General features: G+C 39.9%; 1 protein-coding gene across 1 annotated transcript; it reads right to left on the reverse strand.

Moving 5' to 3' along the window:
• Positions 1-713: 713 nt before the first annotated feature.
• LOC311053811 (proteasomal ubiquitin receptor ADRM1-like) lies at positions 714-20075 on the reverse strand. Its single transcript, XM_084069499.1, has 9 exons — positions 19858-20075; positions 19107-19223; positions 17839-17962; positions 13222-13308; positions 12801-12882; positions 7336-7607; positions 5607-5764; positions 4037-4139; positions 714-1921 (listed from the first exon to the last, which is right to left on the reverse strand). The coding sequence occupies exons 1-9, from the start codon at positions 20065-20067 to the stop codon at positions 1818-1820; spliced, it is 1257 nt and encodes a 418-aa protein (XP_083925625.1). The 5' UTR covers positions 20068-20075; the 3' UTR covers positions 714-1817.
• Positions 20076-21097: the final 1022 nt, after the last annotated feature.

The raw sequence follows: 21097 nt of genomic DNA on the forward strand, positions 1-21097 counted from the left end.
CTGGACTGAATAGTGGGGGGACAAAGTGTCCTTTAATTAAACAGGCTCCGGCGCCACTGGCTGTATTGCAATATTTAACAGTGGTTTATACAATCACACATGTGAATAAGCACGTTTAGTTTGACACAAAAACTAACACAACACAACACCAAACAGTGATAGGATTGAGGAGTGCAGTTCAGGAAGTGACTTCACCTAATTGACATTGTTACCGTGGTTACGTAAAAGGTCAGGTGGGTGTTATTTGTGTTGCCATAATAACCCCTCGTTGTTACTGTGTGGAAACACCGGGGAGCCCACATGTTTAGCTATGTTGCTCATTATACGATTGCACGATCCTTACAAGTTATACCTTGTTGTAAAGGTGACTAATCAATAATAACAATGATAGAAAATACATATATTGAAGGGGTGTGTATATGGAGGCTCAGTACACACACACACACACACACACACACACACACACACACACACCGTTGACATAATTACAACAAGTTATGATTATTACCGATGACCTTTTTAATGTTCCCTTTGTCGTACCCAGGGTAGCAGATCTCATGCAGTTACATGTTGATTCAGTTCAATCTATAACAAGTGCCACAAAGAAATGCAGTTACGTACATTTAAAGAGAAACCCTCACATTTCAACCTAAATCTCAAATGCGGGCATATGTACATTAATGTGTACAATCCATACACACTGGTGGAAAAAAGTACTACATTGTTTTACTTAAGTAAAAGTATCAATACTGCAATATAGAAATACTTTCTTACAAGTAAAAGTCCGGAATTCAAATACGGTCTAATATGGAGTTTGAAGTTGAAATGTTTTTTTTTTTTTAGCAGAGGGATGTTTCTGATCAAATGAATATCTAAATATTGAATCAAGCAACTGAACACTCTGCAGAGAAGACGATAAAATGACCCCAGAAGTGTTTTAACCCTTTAAGGCCAGGAAGGGAACGCATGTGTCATTTTAAGATTTCTTTGGCTATTCAAAAAAATAGCAGATCTACGAGCTTGTAGATCTACTATTTTTTAGAAAAATCATAAAAATGTGTGCAAATCTTTTATATACATTTTTAACTCACAACATTGCTTCTGGGGGTCCCTGGAACAAAATAGTTTTAGATGGGAGGGGGTCCGCGGACAAATACATATTATTTTGGGGGTCCTTGACATAAAAAAAGTTTGAAAACCATTGATAAAATAGCAACATAAGTAAAAAATAATAATAATAAACTTTAGGGAAAAAAATGTTACGATTCAGAAGACATTTGAAAAATCCCCAGAAGCAAAGATTTGAGTTAAAAACTTTCGCTTTAAAAAAGTATATATATGTTCAAACTAAAGATTTGCACACATTTTCACGATATAAAAAAAAAAAAGCATCTACAAGCTCGTAGCGTTTGTATATCTGCTATTTTTATATAGCCAAAGACATCTTAAAATGACACAGATGCGTTCCCGGTCTTAAAGGGTTAAAGTTTGAGTGCTTCTTCTCCACCATTAGACATAATGTATATTTTTGGCCATACTACATTATTATTGCTCTCCTCCGAACAGATGAACTCGATTCAGGTTGAAAACTGGCGAAGCTTCCCTTTAACACTAAATTGCAATATGAACAGGCCTGTCACAATTATTACATAATCGCAAATTATTTGAGATAATTGCAATAATGTTTTGCATACTCGTCATAATCATCCGAATAATGAAATGGTAAAAAACTAAACAAAAACAAAACAATCCACAGTAGCTGTTAGCTAAATAAATAAATAAAGCATTCTTGTTAATTTAATGTTAATTTAAAGCTCCTAATCCAAACTCATATCTTCATCCTCCTCTTTCTTGTCTTTGGATTCCTCGTCTTCGTCGGGTTTAGTCTCCGTCTCCATGGCTTTGGCGAATGCTTCCACATCTGTGGAAAAACAAATTCCACTGATCAGTTTTTATCATTAGATTCATAAGCCTTAAAGGGGTTCTAGGCAACTTCAGAGATCAAAAAAAGAAAAAAACTGTTGTCAAACAGTTAGTACCGTTGACTGACAACCCCTTCAGCCAATCAGCAGTTCCGTTCCCCTTCAGCCAATCAGCAGCTCCTTTTCCCAACCACCAGCCATGTGACGCAAGGGGACTTCAGAAGGGGCCATGCCGAAAATAGGTTGCTTTATTCGGATACATACGTGTCACTGCCCGCCCCTGACGGTTCTCTGGATTTGTATTTTTTAAATAGGCTCTGTCATGATTAATTGACCACATATATGAAGTTAAACAACTAAATTCTATCCAAACGATATCTTAAAAGTAAATTCCGAGCCTCAAAAAATACGTTTGAGAGCTTTTTAAAGTTTTAAAGTAGGGAAAATACGGATTTCAGAAAGAGGACTGTGTTTCAATGCAGGAAAACACCCCAGCATCATTATATAGTGGCTGATAGAGGAAAAAATGCAAAATATATATATATATAAATATTTTTAAATTTAATTTTTAAACTACTCCTTTAAAGGGATATTTCACTTTCAAACAGCGTTAATTTTGTCATCTAAAACTATGACGAAAAATCATACTACCTTTCTTTTACTGACGAAATTTAAATAAAACTAAATACAAACTAAAGCTAAAACTATGACTAAATATACTGAATATGACGCCATCACAGCCCCGCCAAAATACATTTTTTAGTCCAGGGGTCTTCACTAATGTAACTCTTGAGGACCCCCTAGGGGTCCCGGACCCCCTGTTGAAGACCTCTGTTTTAGTCGACTGAATCGACTGTAGATTTAGTTGACCAAAATCTTATGTTATTTAGTAAAAAAACTAGAGTAAAAGTGTGACTCCTTACTCTCCTTCAAAACTGCTCTAAAAGAGCACTTACAGCAGGTGCAATTCCTGACTGGCCCCTTTAAAAAGTCTAAGCTTACACCAGAAACCAGAAAAAAAAAGAAAAACCCGTCTGTCATCGATTCTGCCTACGGAGTCTCAGATGGAAGTACGCTGTGAAACGAAAGTGTATCGCAAGCTTCTTCCATTTGACTGTGTCAGGTTACACCCAAGGGACATGCATGCCAAATGTCATCATGCTTGTATTCGCCGCGTAAAGAATTTTCACTTAATTCCCCCTATACTATTATAGAGCTTTCTTGGGTTTATCCTTTAGCATTCTTTTGTATAGAACTGTACCCTCTGTGTTTTTTCCGCAAACTGTTAATACAGTATTCAATCAATCAATGAATCAAAGTAAAACAGGGGTCTTCAACAGGGGGTCCGGGACCCCTAGGGGGTCCTCAGAGTTACTACAGGGGGTCCGCCAAATCTTTGTGTGATAGGATTTTAATGTTTTACCTTAACCACTTGAACCCTAGCATCCCTTTTCCTGAGGAGGACTTTAGCCAAACACAGCAGATCTACAAGCTCACAACGCCTCGCGCTGCGAGGCGTTGTGAGCTTGTAGATCCGCTATTTTTGGCAAAGAGGTGTTTGGTGTAGAGGGAAAAAGAGCAGACGAAGTAAACAAAAAAAGTTGAATCTGAAACAAAACTTTATACAATATAGAGGGGGGTCCCTGCTTCATCTCTCTCTCAGCTAGGGGGTCCTTGGCCTGAAAACGTTGAAGACCCCTGAAGTAAAACATTTCAGATAACTAGAATATTAGTAAAACTAAATGGAATTTTATTCAAAAGACTTTTACTAAAAACAAATTAAAAACAATTGCTGTCAAGCAAACAAGCAGCACGCTTGTGTGTGCGCTTCCAGCTTGTAGATCTGCTACATTGGATGCTTTTGTGTGACACTGTAGTGTGACCAGGTAGGGTGTTGTATGAATATATGAAAAAACACAAAACGTTACAAATATTTCTTAGAGGTTTCTGCCCGACAGCAAAGAATTGTATGTTATTCTCTATTCATTTTTAGTTAGTTTGAGGCTAAAGCTTTGTGACATGGACACTGTGATGTAATGTGATGTAATGTGATGTAATGTAATGTAATGTAATGTAACATGGTTCTACAGTATAAAGGTTGAAGTCAGTCGTACCTCCTTTGTTGGCCGCATCCACAGCCTCTGCAGGCAAACCAAACTGATTCATTAGAGGACCCAACTGTCCTGATGCCAGAGCACTGCTGAACATACTCATAGCCTGAAATACATACAATATTATGATTAATATCATTATTAATGAACATAGTCATAGCCTGATATGTGTGTGTGTGTGTGTGTGTGTGTGTGTGTGTGTGTGTGTGTGTGTGTGTGTGTGTGTGTGTGTGTGTGTGTGTGTGCGTGCGTGCGTGCGTGCGTGCGTGCGTGAGTGCGTGCGTGCGTGTGTGTCTGACGTGTGTGCGTGCGTGCGTGCGTGCGTGCGTGCGTGTGTGTGTGTGTGCGTATGTGTATGTACGTATGTGTGAAACCATGTCCCACATCCTAAATGGGTGCCATATGGACCATGGGTGCCATAAGTAGGCATGACAGAATAGTGGATCAAAATATCACTTCTATTTTCAGGTCCTCCATCATGCTGTATAAGCATTCTACTGTGAAGCCGAGCATGTTTTAGCCTGTGTAACGATGACTCTGTGTTCTCTAACATTTCAGCTAACACCATTGTTGTTAATCAAAACCATAGGGAGGTGTTCTTTTGATACAGCTTAGGGGAAGGCTTCCTAACCAAAGTGCTAAAATATCATCAGCTAGAGCAGACCATCTCTCAGCTAGGCTACAGATGTAAACTTTTGGTTTTTATCTTTGGTAGTCTAGGACACGTGCACAAGTTGGTTGTGAGGGGCCTGCAAATGGCCGGCCTCTCCAAAAGGAGGGCCAAACAATTAGCAAGGTACCGCTCAATATCAGCTATTATAGGAAGCCGCTCTATTTGGAGGAGGCGTTGTTTCCTTTACCCATGATTGTTGTCTGCTGTGTTTGACAAGTATGACATCTTTTGTTTTGTATGTAACAATGCTCTGCTTTACATGCACTTTGTAACTAACTGTTTTCCCTTTATCTGACTGACTGTGTTTATGTCCTTTGTACATCTTGTACTTCTGTTTATGTGGACATAAATAAATATTTCAAGTGTGTGTGTGTGTGTGTGTGTGTGTGTGTGTGTGTGTGTGTGTGTGTGTGTGTGTGTGTGTGTGTGTGTGTTTGTATTACTATACTTGCGAGGACCAAGTATAGTAGAATTTGAAGAAATCTACATTGTGAGGACCGTTTTCCTGGTCAAGACACATGGTTGTTTTATAGTTAAAAAAGCATTTTTTAGAGATACGTTTACAATTAGAAAAACATTCAGGTCAGGATTAGACATTTAAAGGTTAGGTTTAGGGATTGGAATTAGAGTTAAACATGATTTATACTTAGTTGTGTCATGCACCGAAAAACAGCAGATCTAAGCCGCGACGCGTTGTGGGCTTACAGATCTGCTGTTTTTCGGCTTTAGGCTTACGGTTAAAAATGTCATTTTAAAAAAAATGGCATTTATAACATGGCTGTCTTAAAGTGTTGAGGTCCTCACAAGTATAGTAATACAAACGTGTGTGTGTGTGTGTGTGTGTGTGTGTGCGTGTGTGTGTGTGTGTGTGTGTGTGTGTGTGTGTGTGTGTGCTCATACCTGTTGGAACTGTGGGGAGCTCAGGGTGTTGGTGAGCTCCTCAGTGCTCTGGGACAGGGCCTCTCCAGAGGGGAGGTAGGGCATCAGTCTCTGCTGGACCTCATCGTTGGCCAGGATGGGGGCCATGACCTCTGGGGTCAGCACGCTGGCCAGGTCCACTGCACACACGCACATCCGCGCATACACACACACACACACACACATTAACTCAATTCCTGCCAATCACGCATAAATGCGATCTATTAAATAGCGCACTTGGCCGCGAAGATCGCATAAATGCGTTCTATTGGAAAATTAAAAAAGTTAAAATTTAGTATTTTTAATTTGACCCAAAGACCAAGGAGATATGATTTTTCGAAGATTTAGACTCCCATCCACTTCCTTGTTAACTCAAAACTTAAAAATTCTGTATCTCGGCTCCTGAGTACTTTTTAAATTTCAATTAAAAATCTCTGGCAGACAACAGCAAAAAATCTGAAATAACTCTGGCAGGTGAAGTGTTAAAACCATTCCACATAAAGGAAGGACACTATTCTGTGTGCGTAGCGCTGCTTGCTACTGATAGGCCGTGGCCCGTGGTCATAATGTTTCAGTAGACTAAAGTGAGGACTGTATCATAGAAACATGTAATCACGTGTACTATTATTTCATTACAATATCATATTCAATACAAGTGATTCTATGATAACATTATGAGATTCTGTATTTGCTCAGAGAACATACATGGGCAACTGGCGGCCCCGGGGGCCACATGCAGCCCCCACCTTCACTTAATGCGGCCCGCAGGTTAATATCAGAATAGTGATATGTTATTGAGCCGTGCAGCTCAGCGGTGAGATTTCTGGCACCGAACGTAATCTGTTATTATAAAATTCTGGCGAATACGAATGTGTTAATAAAAACGGACCTAAGTTGCACTGTACTTTTTTCGATCTACTCCAAACCTCAAACAAAAGTAGCCAAATCTACAACACGTTGTGAGCTTGTAGATCAGCTATATACTATTTTTTAATTGAATTGAACTGAATTGTAGATCGGCTATTTTCTGGGGTTGCTAGGGTTCATGTTTTTAACACATTTACTGCCAATCCCGAGATATCTCGGGACATTAAATCCACCTGTTACCTGCGGATACCGAGATATCTCGGGATCGTCTTTTTATGTGGTTTGGTACCATCCTTGATTTTTTTTTTTTCCCCATGACGCTTCCGAACCATCCTATGAGAAAATTTCCGACAACCGTTTCCGGTTCGTTTTTTATCTAAAAACAGTTTTTCCCTGGTTTTGGCTAAAGATCATGGTTTTCACACGGTTTAAAAAACGAATGGTAAGCTCTGGTTGTATTTTCTTTTCTTTGATCGACGAACGCTTATCCTCTTTGTGTTTAAAAACGATCTGATAGCCGATCGGAGGCTAAGCTAATCTAAGATGGCCGGTGGGGAAGGCCGGAAATCACGTCACAGCCAAACGGATATGACGTTTGCAGCCTGTTTTAGCCGCTGATACCACAGAAGAAGAAAAAGAAAGAAAAGTGTAAACATTATGAGGGCTTGTACGTCCGTCGCTGCTGTTTATAAACACCATCCGATCGCGGATTTTAATGGATATAACATTTTTGTGAACGGTTCAAAAGGCTATAAAACTCAAATCGCTGGCAGTGGGTGAGTACCTTATGAATAAACTCTAGCGGTGAATGTGTTAATGGTAGTTTTCAGAGGGCGTTCCTTACCTCCTTGTCCACCAGGGGGCACATTCATGGTGGCCAGGATGCTCTGCAGGTCACTGAGCTGGATGGGCTGGGTGGGGCTGCCGCTGCCGCCGCCGCCGCCCGCCGTCAGGGAGGAGGGGGCGGCGGAGGGCGTGGAGGGTGTGGTGGCCGCGGGAGAGCCCGCCCCCCCCGTGCCCCCCGCCGAGGGCGTGATGGGCGTGGTGGGAACCTGGGAGGAGCCTAGCCGCGGCGTGGTGGTGGAGGTGGAGGTGGGCGTGACCGCCGTGGATGGACTGAGAGAGAGAGAGAGAGAGAGAGAGAGAGAGAGAGAGAGAGAGAGAGACCAGAACATCAGTCACTATTATCCGTTATTAATTCCCAAATTGATTGATTGTTTGATTGATTGATTGATTGATGTACTTTGTTTAGTAAGACATGAGAACAACAGTACATGACAGTACATAACAGTACATGGAAGTACACGTTCACAATACAAGGTCTACTAAACTGGAAAGCTCATTAAGCACTGAGCTTGTTTAAGATGAGATCCCCATGCACACACATCATGATGACATATAAGAGACAGACAGATATACACACTACTATACAGAATGTCATATGATCAGTTTACAGGTTACTGGTATGAAGAGTGAAAAATATGTACAAAAAAAGAAAGAGAGAGGGGGGGGGGGGGTAGGGGGTAGGTTAGGTTAGGACATGGGGTAGGTTAGGACTTGGACAGGGGCCATTTTTCAATTGCAGCCTCCTGAAGGTGTCACTTTAAGGCAGTTTTGAAAGTGAGTAGGGTTTTACACTCCTTTACTCCTTTTGGGCATTCCACATTTTTGATGAATAGCATGAGAACGAGTTCATTCCCTTTGTTGAGCCAAATCTGGGTTGAACATGATTTGTGGAGCTGCCTCTGGTGTTATGATCATGGACTTCATTAACATTTTGGAAGTATTTTGACAAATACAGGGGGATCCCAATGTTGTGGTGTATCTTGAAGACCAGGCCCATAGCAAGTTGCTGTACTCTGTCCTCAACCCTAAGCCATCCAATCCTAGCAAAATGAGCAGGGGTTAGATGGGTTTTGTGATTGAGACCAAGAAGTAGCCTTACAAGTTTGTTTTGGGATGTTTGGAGCCTTGTTTTTAAGGCCTTGGAGGTGTTGTGATACCATGAAGTGCATGCATAATCATAATGACCTTGTATGAGGGCCCCTGCAAGAATTTTCAGAGTATTCTTACTGACTAGACGATCAATCCTCCACAAATAGCGTGTTGTTTGGATGACCTTTTTGTTCACTTTTTCGGCGTTTTTGTTTCCGGAGAGGGTTGCCTCCAGGATAGAACCCAGGTAGGTAATTTCCTCCTTTCTTGTGATAACATCATCACCCACTTTGATCGTGAAACTCTCAGCCTTGCTAAGGTTAGAACTGGACCCAAAGAGGATGGATTCAGTTTTACCCAGGTGTAATGAAAGTTTGTTGTCGGAGAGCCAGATACAGATCTTGTTGAGTTCAGTGCTGAGAGTTTTCTCAACCTGCTGCCTGTCCCTGTCCGAGACCAGCAGAGCCGAGTCATCAGCGAACAGGAACAGATTGCAGTCGCAAGCTGAAGACATGTCATTCACATATATCAGGAGCAGTAAATGTCCTAGTATACTGCCTTGAGGAACTCCACAAGTCACTGGGAGGGGAGGGGGACGCTTTAAAAAATATATATATTCAAAGATTTGCACACATTTTCATGATTTTTCAAAAATAGCAGATCTACAAGCTCATAGCGCGGCACTCGGTGCCGCGCTATGAGCTTGTAGATCTGCTATTTTTGAATAGCCCAAAGTGTAAATAATGCTTTTTAGCTCAAATCTAAAAATAACACAGTTCCAGGTCTTAATGGGTTAAAAAAACCTCTGGCACTCATGAAAGACTTTCCACCAGGCAGTGTTCATTCTGACAGCACATTTTGATGTAGCTTTAGTCATAGTCTTTTTGCTTATCGATTCCGGTTCTTATCAATTCTTAGCAAAAAGTGCATGGGTCTTCTCAACAAGTCATTTTATGCTGGTGTCACGCTCCGAAAATAGCCGATATACAAGCTCACAACGCACCGCAGACAGATCTTGTAGATCGGCTATTTTTTTGGGCACACGGTTAAGTATAAATCAGGCATTGCGACGCATCAAGGCCTGCCAACATAAACTGTAGTCGACTAAATCAACTATAGATTTAGTCGATTAAAATCTTATGGTGATATTTAGTCAACCTGAGACTAGACTAAAACTAAAACATTTCAGATGATTCAAATGTGACTAAATAGAATTCTATTAAAAAGACTATGACTAAAGCTACATCACAATGTGCTGTCAGAATGAACACTGCCTGGTGGAAAGTCTTTCATGAGTGCCAGAGGGTTTTTAAAACAGGGTATAGCCGGTACTTAAATCAGTGCTATCTGGACACCGTGTTGCCAGGATTCGAACAATATGTTAAGGATGCGACTAGGAAAAATAACATTCTGGACAAGTTTTATGTGAACATTCCAAAAGCATATGTTGCCACGGTTGGGCCGCCTATATTGACCGCTGATCATAATGTCGTGTGCTTGACTCCAGTCTATAAGTCAAAACTGAAGAGGGGAAAACTGGAGAAGAAAGTAGTTAGGACATGGACACATGAAAGCAAGGAACAACTAAAAGCATGCCTGGACTGTACAGATTGGGACACATTTAGAGAAGGTTCATTGGACAAAATAACCAATGTTACAAATGATTATATTAATTTTTGTGTACAGCTGGTTGTTCCTACAAAGGAAATTAAAATCTTTCCGAACAATAAATCATATGTGACCAAGGACATAAAAGATGTAATAAATGAAAGGAAAATAGCCTTCATAAACAAAGAGTTCGGTGCACTTAAGTTGACGGAAAGAAAGCTAAAAACAAAAATGAGGCAGCATCTAGAGGATGCGTTTAAAGCCAAAAATCACAAAAAGGCGTGGGATACTATGAAATCCATGACAGGAATGTCATCCCCAACCAAACCTATTGTGACAGATAATGAACTTGGCTTTTCTAATGACCTAAATACTTTCTTTGCCAGATTCGAATCATTAGGCGATTCCTCTAAGTGCACTGAAATACTCAAGGCTGTAACACCTGCCCCCTCAGACAGAATTATCATCACTGAAGAGGATGTCAGGAAAGTGTTTCGGTGTACTAACACAAGGAAAGCTAATGGGCCGGACGAGTGCAGTGCTTTTCTCCTCAAAAACTTTGCATCCTGAGTTGGCTCCTGTGTGGCAACCAATTTTTCAAACCTCTGTAGACACACATATAATTCCTCTGTGTTGGAAAACCTCACACATAAAACCACTACCCAAAATCCAATGTCCAAAAGAACATAAGGATTATAGACCCATAGCTCTCACTTCAGTGACCATGAAATCACTGGAAAGAATACTGTTGCAACATCTTGTAAGTATAACTAAAGACAAATTTGACCCCTGTCAGTTTGCTTATAAGAAAGGTTGCGGTACAGAGGATGCGGTTGTCACACTGGTCCACTTCATTACAAAACACCTAGATAAGTCTAATAAGAATTATGCAAGGGTGCTGTTCTTAGACTTCTCTTCAGCTTTCAATACAATACAGTCTGATATTCTGGTGTCAAAGATGGTACAGTTGGAACTGAATCCATACTTAATTCACTGGTATGCTTCCTTCCTTACTAACAGAGTACAGAGGGTGAAAGTGAACAAAACCCTCTCCTCAGCATTAACCACTAATGTTGGTGCTCCCCAGGGTTGTGTAAGCTCAGCTGTACTTTTCACCCTTTATACTGACAGCTGTCGTACTGAGGAATGTCTGTCTGAATGTCGCACTGACAAACCAGACCAATACATTCTAAAGTACTCTGACGATGCAGTTTTGATTTCCCTTTTGGATAGTTCCAGTGATCCTGGACTGCACCAACACAGAGTAAATAAGGTGGTGGAGTGGAGCGATAACAACGCTCTTATCATTAACACAAAAAAGACAGAGGAGATTGTTTTTGGTGCCCCACTAGAGATACACAGATCCCCCATAACTATTCATAGTGAACAGATCAACCAGGTATGTTCGTATATATACCTAGGAGTAGTAATTGACCACCTTCTGTCATGGAAAGAACAGATTGAATCAGTGGGTAAGAAGACAAAGCAAAGAGTCTATTTCCTTCGCCGTTTGAGATCTTTTGGTGCTAGTAGACAGATTCTTCTTTTGTTTTTCACTTCTGTTATAATGAGTGTTCTTCAGTACTGTAGTACCACCTGGTATGGATGTCTGTCTGTAGCTTTAAAGTCACAACTGCTGCAGCAACTGAACATTTGTTCAAAGATTGTTGGACAGCCACTTCAGAGGCTCTATACAACTACGTATAATGATAGTATGATAAGGTTGGCAAGGAATATCACTTCAAACACTAGCCATGCTTTGTATGGAGAATATAGGTTGCTGCCTTCAGGAAGGAGATACAGTGTTCCTACATACAATAAGGTCAAACTGAAGAGGTCCTTTTCCATCAGACGACATTGAGGCTTAATCAGGATTTATAGGCCAAGGGTAGGCTGAGAGGTGGACATTGCTCTTGTCTTTGTATGTCTTTATGTATGTATTTTGTATTGTGTTTTGTTTTTCTTGTGTCATGTCAAATGTGTGAACTGTTTATTGTTGCATACATGGCTGCTGGGTCGCAAGACAAATTTCAGTGTGAACTGACAATAAAGTATTATCGAAACGTATCGTATCGTACCAGCGTTTTTAACGATCTTTTTAATCGTTAAAATCGTCACAAAATATTTTCCGTGATCAGCGTCCTCATGGTGATCCCCTCATTACACACACACAGGAGTCTCGTAGAATCGGGGAAAAAAACATTCTGATTGCGGTAATCCGTTCCATAATTGCAGCCAGTTGAAAATAGCATGTTTCACCAAAAATACATAAAACAGTAAAACACAGGAGCCGAGATACAGAATATTTCCCAAATACTTTAACCCATTGAGACCTGAAGCCGATTCTACATGTCTCCTAAATCTCAACAGTTTTCTGAAAAACGTATGTTTCTATATCAGTGGTGCTCAATCTTTTTCATGTTAAGGACCCCCAAAATGATATGTATTTGGCCGCGGACCCCCATCAAAATATTTTGTTCCAAGGACCCCCAGAAGCAAAGATTTGAGTTAAAAATGTTCGCTTTAAAAATATATATATTCAAAGATTTGCACACATTTTCACACATTTTCAAAAATAGCCAAAGTGTAAAATAATGCTTTTTAGCTCAAATCTAAAAATGACACAGTTCCAGGTCTTAATGGGTTAAGCAGGAAGTGAATGGAGCAGTACATGTTTGGATCACATTATCTACGCTTCTGTGTGGAGAAAAAAAATGTAATAATAATAAAATATGTGTGTACAAATGGTGCAGTACTCTCTGTTACCTGGTGGAGGCGTTGCTGGCTGCAGGAGCACTGCTGCCCAGGAGGCTGGCTAGACCTGGACCTGCTAGAGCTCCAAGACCACCTGCACACACGCACACACACACACACACACACACACACACACACACACACACACACACACACACACACACACACACACACACACACACACACACAGACAGGAATGTTATGTCAGTGATGTGAGACAAGTCCAGGTGTGTCTTTGTATTTTATTACATACACATTATTATTGTAACATATACAACTATACAAAAAGTTCTGAATGAAGTGTAATCAGTGTGAATACATTGTGTTAAAGAGCCACCTCCATAATCATATTTACATTACTATGTATTCATAATGATACAGTGTGAACAATGACGTTTTATGTTATTATTCTATGATATGAAGTGTGTCTTACCGAGCCCGCCCAGTCCGGTTGGACCAATCAGCTGCATGAGCTGGTTGTGACTCATATTACCCAGCAGGCTCTGCAGACCGCCCTCGCCTGTCAATCAAAACAACAACAATACTTATCACTAGAACAACACAGTAGCTGTCAATCAGGGCAGTGGGGTCCGGGGACCCCCAGGGGTCCTTGAGGAGGTACAGGGACTAACTCTTCAGAGTGTACAAAGTGTTTACTGAAGACAAACAGTACATCTCTGCTTACACAGTTCTATAAAGTCATTGAGAAAACATTACAGCAACACATTGATATATATATAAAATAAATGTGCTTCCACTTTTACTTTTACTTACACTTAAGTATGTTTTAAAAGCATGTACTTTTGAATACTTAAGTATATTTAAAAGCAATTACTTTTGTACTTTTACTCGAGTAACATTTTCACTGAGCTACTTCTACTTGTAGTGGAGTAAATTTGACCATTAGTATCTGTACTTTAACTAAAGTACTGGGGTAGAGTACTTCGTCCACCACTGGTATTTGAAGCTGCAATCCATGACCTTTTTAGTGAATAAAAGGTTGTTTTGACCGATGTATATGTTAGAGTATTCTTTACACAACATAACTATTATAACTGTGGTTGTAGTAGATGAGACATTTGATCATCCTGTGGTCTGACATGACATCTACTGGCTGACAAGTGGTACTGCATTCAGCTCAAAAGCTTATTTTCTAGGGATGTAGCAAAACCAAAAACTGACGATACTATATTAATATCCCCATAACAACGAAAATATCCCCATAACAACGATAATATCTCCATAACAACGAAAATATCCCCATAACAACGATAATATCCCCATAACAACGAAAATATCCCCATAACAACGATAATATCCCCATAACAACGATAATATCTCCATAACAACGATAATATCTCCATAACAACGATAATATCCCCATAACAACGATAATATCCCCATAACAACGAAAATATCCCGATAAGGATAATATCCCCATAACAACGATAATATCCCCATAACAAGGATAATATCCCCATAACAACGATAATATCCCCATAACAAGTCCACAACAATACTAACATTTATCATGATGTATGAAACGATGATGTTCCAAATGTTCCACTTATTATGACCTGCTCAGAATAGGGATGCTATGGTTTATAATGAGATACACTCTGCTATTTTACATTTTAGTACTTTTACTTTTGTTACTTTGAGTATATTTTGATGCCAATACTTAAAAGGGGTATTTACTCGCGACCCATCAAAATTGGTCCACGACCCACATATGGGTCCCGAACAGTGGAAACACTGTGGGAAACAGTGAGCTAAATAACCGAATCGATCAGCAAGAGAGTCCCTACAAAGTAGAGGCTGTTTCACTCTCATTACTCTGCTACTGTTTTCAGCCTGAACACCTTTCAAAACTGCCCTAAAGATACACCTTCAGGAGGCTGCAATTCGAAAATGGCCCCTGTCTAAGTCTTAATCTACCCCCCCCCCCTTCTCTTTCTTCTCTTGTACATATTTTTCACTCTTCATACCAGTAACCTGTAAACTGATTGTATGACATTATGTATAGTAGTGTGTATATGTGTCTGTCTCTTATATGTATAGTAGTGTGTATATCTGTGTGTCTCTTATATGTATAGTAGTGTGTATATCTGTGTGTCTCTTATATGTATAGTAGTGTGTATATGTGTCTGTCTCTTATATGTATAGTAGTGTGTATATGTGTCTGTCTCTTATATGTATAGTAGTGTGTATATGTGTATGTCTCTTATATGTATAGTAGTGTGTATATGTGTATGTCTCTTATATGTATAGTAGTGTGTATATGTGTCTGTCTCTTATATGTATAGTAGTGTGTATATCTGTGTGTCTCTTATATGTATAGTAGTGTGTATATGTGTCTGTCTCTTATATGTATAGTAGTGTGTATATGTGTCTGTCTCTTATATGTATAGTAGTGTGTATATGTGTATGTCTCTTATATGTATAGTAGTGTGTATATGTGTATGTCTCTTATATGTATAGTAGTGTGTATATGTGTCTGTCTCTTATATGTATAGTAGTGTGTATATGTGTCTGTCTCTTATATGTATAGTAGTGTGTATATGTGTCTGTCTCTTATATGTATAGTAGTGTGTATATGTGTCTGTCTCTTATATGTATAGTAGTGTGTATATGTGTATGTCTCTTATATGTATAGTAGTGTGTATATGTGTCTGTCTCTTATATGTATAGTAGTGTGTATATGTGTCTGTCTCTTATATGTATAGTAGTGTGTATATGTGTATGTCTCTTATATGTATAGTAGTGTGTATATGTGTCTGTCTCTTATATGTATAGTAGTGTGTATATGTGTCTGTCTCTTATATGTATAGTAGTGTGTATATGTGTATGTCTCTTATATGTATAGTAGTGTGTATATGTGTCTGTCTCTTATATGTATAGTAGTGTGTATATGTGTCTGTCTCTTATATGTATAGTAGTGTGTATATGTGTCTGTCTCTTATATGTATAGTAGTGTGTATATGTGTCTGTCTCTTATATGTATAGTAGTGTGTATATGTGTCTGTCTCTTATATGTATAGTAGTGTGTATATCTGTCTGTCTCTTATATGTATAGTATTGTGTATATCTGTCTGTCTCTTATATGTATAGTAGTGTGTATATCTGTCTGTCTCTTATATGTATAGTAGTGTGTATATGTGTATGTCTCTTATATGTATAGTAGTGTGTATATGTGTATGTCTCTTATATGTATAGTAGTGTGTATATGTGTCTGTCTCTTATATGTATAGTAGTGTGTATATCTGTCTGTCTCTTATATGTATAGTAGTGTGTATATGTGTCTGTCTCTTATATGTATAGTAGTGTGTATATCTGTCTGTCTCTTATATGTATAGTAGTGTGTATATCTGTCTGTCTCTTATATGTATAGTAGTGTGTATATCTGTCTGTCTCTTATATGTATAGTAGTGTGTATATCTGTCTGTCTCTTATATGTATAGTAGTGTGTATATGTGTCTGTCTCTTATATGTATAGTAGTGTGTATATGTGTCTGTCTCTTATATGTATAGTAGTGTGTATCTGTCTGTCTCTTATATGTATAGTAGTGTGTATATGTGTCTGTCTCTTATATGTATAGTAGTGTGTATATGTGTCTGTCTCTTATATGTATAGTAGTGTGTATCTGTCTGTCTCTTATATGTATAGTAGTGTGTATCTGTCTGTCTCTTATATGTATAGTAGTGTGTATATGTGTATGTCTCTTATATGTATAGTAGTGTGTATATGTGTCTGTCTCTTATATGTATAGTAGTGTGTATATGTGTCTGTCTCTTATATGTATAGTAGTGTGTATCTGTCTGTCTCTTATATGTATAGTAGTGTGTATATGTGTATGTCTCTTATATGTATAGTAGTGTGTATATGTGTCTGTCTCTTATATGTATAGTAGTGTGTATATGTGTCTGTCTCTTATATGTATAGTAGTGTGTATATTTATCTGTCTCTTATATGTATAGTAGTGTGTATCTGTCTGTCTCTTATATGTATAGTAGTGTGTATATCTGTCTGTCTCTTATATGTCATCATGATTTGTGTGCGTGGGGAACTCATCTTAAACAAGCTCAGTGCTTTAATGAGTCTTCCAGTTTAGTAGACCTTGTATTGTGAATGTGTACTTCCATGTACTGATGTTCTCATGTCTTACTAAATAAAGTACATCAATCAATCAATCAAAAACCTATGGTAGATGCCATCACAGGCCCACGAAAATACTGAGAGGCCCATGAAATTACTGACACTTTTTGGGGGCACTCGGGTGGCGGCGTGGCACAGTAGGAAAGTTAGCTGCCCACTACGCGGAGTCTGGGGGTTCGAATCCACCGTGGTGCATTCGGCTTTGTCGAGAGTTTATATACGACCCCAGAGCCTTCTAATGGAGAGTTACGTCAACAAGGGGGCAGAAACAGCGCCGGTCACGTGGTGGTTCATGTAAACTCGGAATAGTGACAAGCGCTCATAGATTCCGGTGCATTCCGTACAGGGCAGGGCGTTCAGGACTTTGTCACTATTCCCCTATAAGAAGTCCTGACGTCACTTGTTCATCCCCTGGTTCGTAAAGTAATGTCTCTATGGAGAATAACATTGGGTCACCTTAGAATCGTCTCATATAATAATCGTGTTCCAAAAATAAACAAACTGTCTCTGTGATATTGTCAGGGAGGAGGCTCTGTATCGTTTATGATAGTCAGTCACTCATATTTGATACAGTCTGTTTCTGATGAAAATGTAACTAATTCGGCGGAAGTAACATTATCGTTTTCCTCACCCCCTTCTGTGACGCACGCGTAAATTTCCAGCTGCCCCCCCGGAAGCGGAAGCGCGTCCGCCATACAGACGCTTCAGAGCCAGAGGAGGCGTCTACCTTTATATATCTATGTATAGAGCACCGAAGTCTGAACTAAATGGACCCGTAAGGGTCCATTTAGTTCCATTTGTACACTCTCAGAGTTATGGGAGTCCTTGAAATGAAAAGGTTTGAGAACCACTGTGTTTACATGAAATGGAACAAAAAAAATGTATTTACTGTACCTCCCAGGGCAGAGAGGTCGTGCCCCCCGCTGCCCCCGCTGCCCAGCGCCCCAGGCATGGGGGGGTTGTTCAGATACTCGTTGACCTTACGGCAGAACTCCTCATCCTTGTCCGTTTTGGGCTCCTGGTGTCCATGAAAAAAACACACATTCTAGATCAGTTCCGTGGAACCAGTGACCTCATCCCTCATAACATGTAGATGGTACAATCCTCCCAGTTCATTTATCCATTAGTACATTCTAATTCAGTTGTCCCCCCCCCCCCCCTTCTTACAACCCCCCGAACTCAAGCACACACGCATTCAAACACACACACACACACACACACATTTTAAATATGTATTTATAACCACATACAGTAGGAGCACAAAGTATATCAACACTGAGTGCAGCCAGACAATAATGCATTGAATGGAAGATTATCACCTTTTATCAGACCATTGAATGGGCGAAGTAGGCGACATACTGACCTACCCGCCATTTATCAGACCATTCATCTGGGTGTTATCAAGACATACTGACCTACTGACAGAGACGACTTAAAAAGTCCAGTTTCGGTTTTGGTTTTGGTTTTGGACCATGACGGAGGCGTGCAGTCTCAGGCGAACTGGAGCCACGCGAGGGACCACCGAGCGAGCTAAGGCGAGCGAGTTGCCGTCCCGAACGTTGTGACGTTCGCCTGAGCCTACTCAGCGCCGTTGGAGTTATGTACCGATAGACACAGAATGGTAAATCATGTTGTGGGGACTGCTCCGCCTCTGAGTAGGTCAGTAGCTCCTGATTACGCCCAATGAATGGTCTGTGGGTAGGTCCGTATCAAGGGCGCCGATACTGCGGGTTCTTCGGGGCTAAAGCACCCAGGGGGAATGAAGAGCACCCATCACAAACTCATCACAAAAAAAGAAAAAGAAAAAAACACTGACATCTTCACTTCATGGAGTACATTTTTGGTACCAAATGAACCAAATTAACCGCATTAAAGTAACAAAACCCAACTAAAAAGGTAACAAACCCGGAAAATAACCACAAAATTTCACGCGCGCCCGGGAGCGCGGACACAAATCGGCGCCCCTGTACCGTATATCGCCTACTTGTCGCCTACTCGCCCATTCAGTGGTCTGATAAAACGTGATAATCTCCCATTCAATGCATTGATAGCATTAGAAGCCGGTGGTCAGACATCGTTCAGGGATAAAGGAAAACAACGCCTCCTCCAAATAACAGACAAGGCAAAAAAAGAAAAGAAAAAGAAAGTGATCAGACACTCACCTGCATCCAGAAGAACAGCCTCTTGGATCCGGCCTTGAACTTCAGAACATAAACCCTGCCGGTGGTACACTGGTTGACCCGCTTGAACTCACAGTCATCAGGGAAGATGATCAGGTCCTAATCAATCAATTATTATCATTAACAGACAGGAAGATGATCAGGTCCTAATCAATCAATTATTATCATTAACAGACAGGAAGATGATCAGGTCCTAATCAATCAATTATTATCATTAACAGACAGGAAGATGATCAGGTCCTAATCAATCGCATTCATTCATTCATTATTATCATTAACATAAAAGCAAATGAGGAGAGAGACAGACAGACAGACAGACAGACAGACAGACAGACAGACACGTGAGCTTGTAAATCTGTTATTTTTTTCCAAAATGGTGATGGATAATTAATCAATTATTGTATAGAATTTCTTTTTTTTCTGTAGGTGAAAATAGCAGACCTACAAGCTCACAATGCGACGCATTGTGAACTTGTAGATCTGCCATTTTCAAAAGATTTTTATACATTTGAAAACTTGTAATGGGACATTCTGCATAGTGAGTACTTTTACATTTGGTACTTTGAGTACATTTTGATGCCAATGCTTTTATACTTTTACTCAAGTACATTTTGAATTCCGGACTTTTACATGTAACAGAGTATTTGCTACATTGCAGTATTGATACTTTTACTTAAGTAAAACATTTGAGTACTTTTTCAACCACTAATTACAGTAGTTTAAATGAACGTACATCGTCCACGTTGGCGGTGGTCCGGTCCTTCCAGCAGAAGTGGATGAGGGAGTCGTCGGTCTGCTGGATGTACACCTGACCTTTGCGTTTGTCCGGGGTCACCGTGCTGCCCTTCATGGTCATCTTCCCGGCGCGGAACTCCACCAGATACTTACTGGAGGAACCGCGAGAACCTGACACCAGGCTGGGGAACAACGCTCCAGACGCCATGAGGAAGGAGAAGAAGAACGCTGGAGAGAATGTAGTTAAGAGTTATAACCACTTTATTATAATGTATATAATATCTATAGCAGGGGTCTTTTCAGGCCAAGGACCCCCTAGCTGAGAGAGAGATGAAGCAGGGACCTCCACTACATATTGTATAACATGGTGTTTCAGATTAAACCTCACTAAACACTTGATTTCATCAGAGTGTTGTGTGAACTAATGTTTTTTGTTTATTTCACTTAAACCCTCAATACTTGGTAATTTTGTACTTCTCTGTACTTGATCTGCTCTTTTTTCCCTCCACACCAAATCTCTTTGCCAAAAATAGCCGATCTACAAGCTCACGTTGTGAGCTTGTAGATCTGCTATTTTCGGCTAATGTTCTAGGGTTGAAGAGGTTAACGTAAAAAAAGAAAAAGAAATTCCTATCACACAAATATTTGGTGGCCCTCTGCAGTAACTCTGAGGACCCCCTAGGGGTCCCGGACCCCCTGTTTAAGACCCCTGATCTATTGCTTGATCAACCCCGGCTGGGTCACCTGGGCGAGGGTGTATGTTGTTGCGAGACCCGAAACACCCGTCGACCCCAGGCTACAACACTGATTATTTATATAACCACTGTATTACAATGTGTTGTAGTATTATTTTTAAGTAATATTATTGGGTTGAAACAAATAGTTTTTTGTTTAAAACTAAAAACAGCTCTATATTGTGATAGTCAGTAACAGTGTTAAATAGCTCTATATTGTGTAACAGGAGTCTCTGTCTCTCCAGCTCTTTTATAAACAGAAAACGCAGGTACAAAGTTTCAGGTGGGTTGCCATTTTCATCCAATCAAAAGAGAGAACCAATTCACCAGCTTCAATTTTACAGTATTCTAGTTATGCTCTAATAATAATAATACATTTAATTGAATTTAAAGTGTGTCTATAATGACATGCCTAAAGTAGGCACTCCAAGATTAATGTGGTTATTTTGTTACTGGGTGGATGTTGACCCTTGGTGTTTAAAGCGACAGTACACAAATTGCCTG

The sequence above is a fragment of the Gymnoscopelus microlampas genome (genome assembly GCF_963454915.1).
Source record: "Gymnoscopelus microlampas genome assembly, chromosome: 10".
NCBI classification, from domain to species: domain Eukaryota; kingdom Metazoa; phylum Chordata; class Actinopteri; order Myctophiformes; family Myctophidae; genus Gymnoscopelus; species Gymnoscopelus microlampas.

What these genes read in the sequence shown, in the direction of transcription:
- LOC311053811 (XM_084069499.1), bottom strand. Translation starts at nt 20,067, where the DNA reads ATGGCGTCTGGAGCGTTGTTCCCCAGCCTGGTGTCAGGTTCTCGCGGT. An exon ending in CCACCGCCAACGTGGACGAT is followed by an intron (nt 19,224 to 19,857) that starts GTACGTTCATTT and finishes TTGATTGATTAG; the next exon opens with GACCTGATCATCTTCCCTGA. An exon ending in GGATGCGGCCAACAAAGGAG is followed by an intron (nt 1,922 to 4,036) that starts GTACGACTGACT and finishes GTTTTTCCACAG; the next exon opens with ATGTGGAAGCATTCGCCAAA.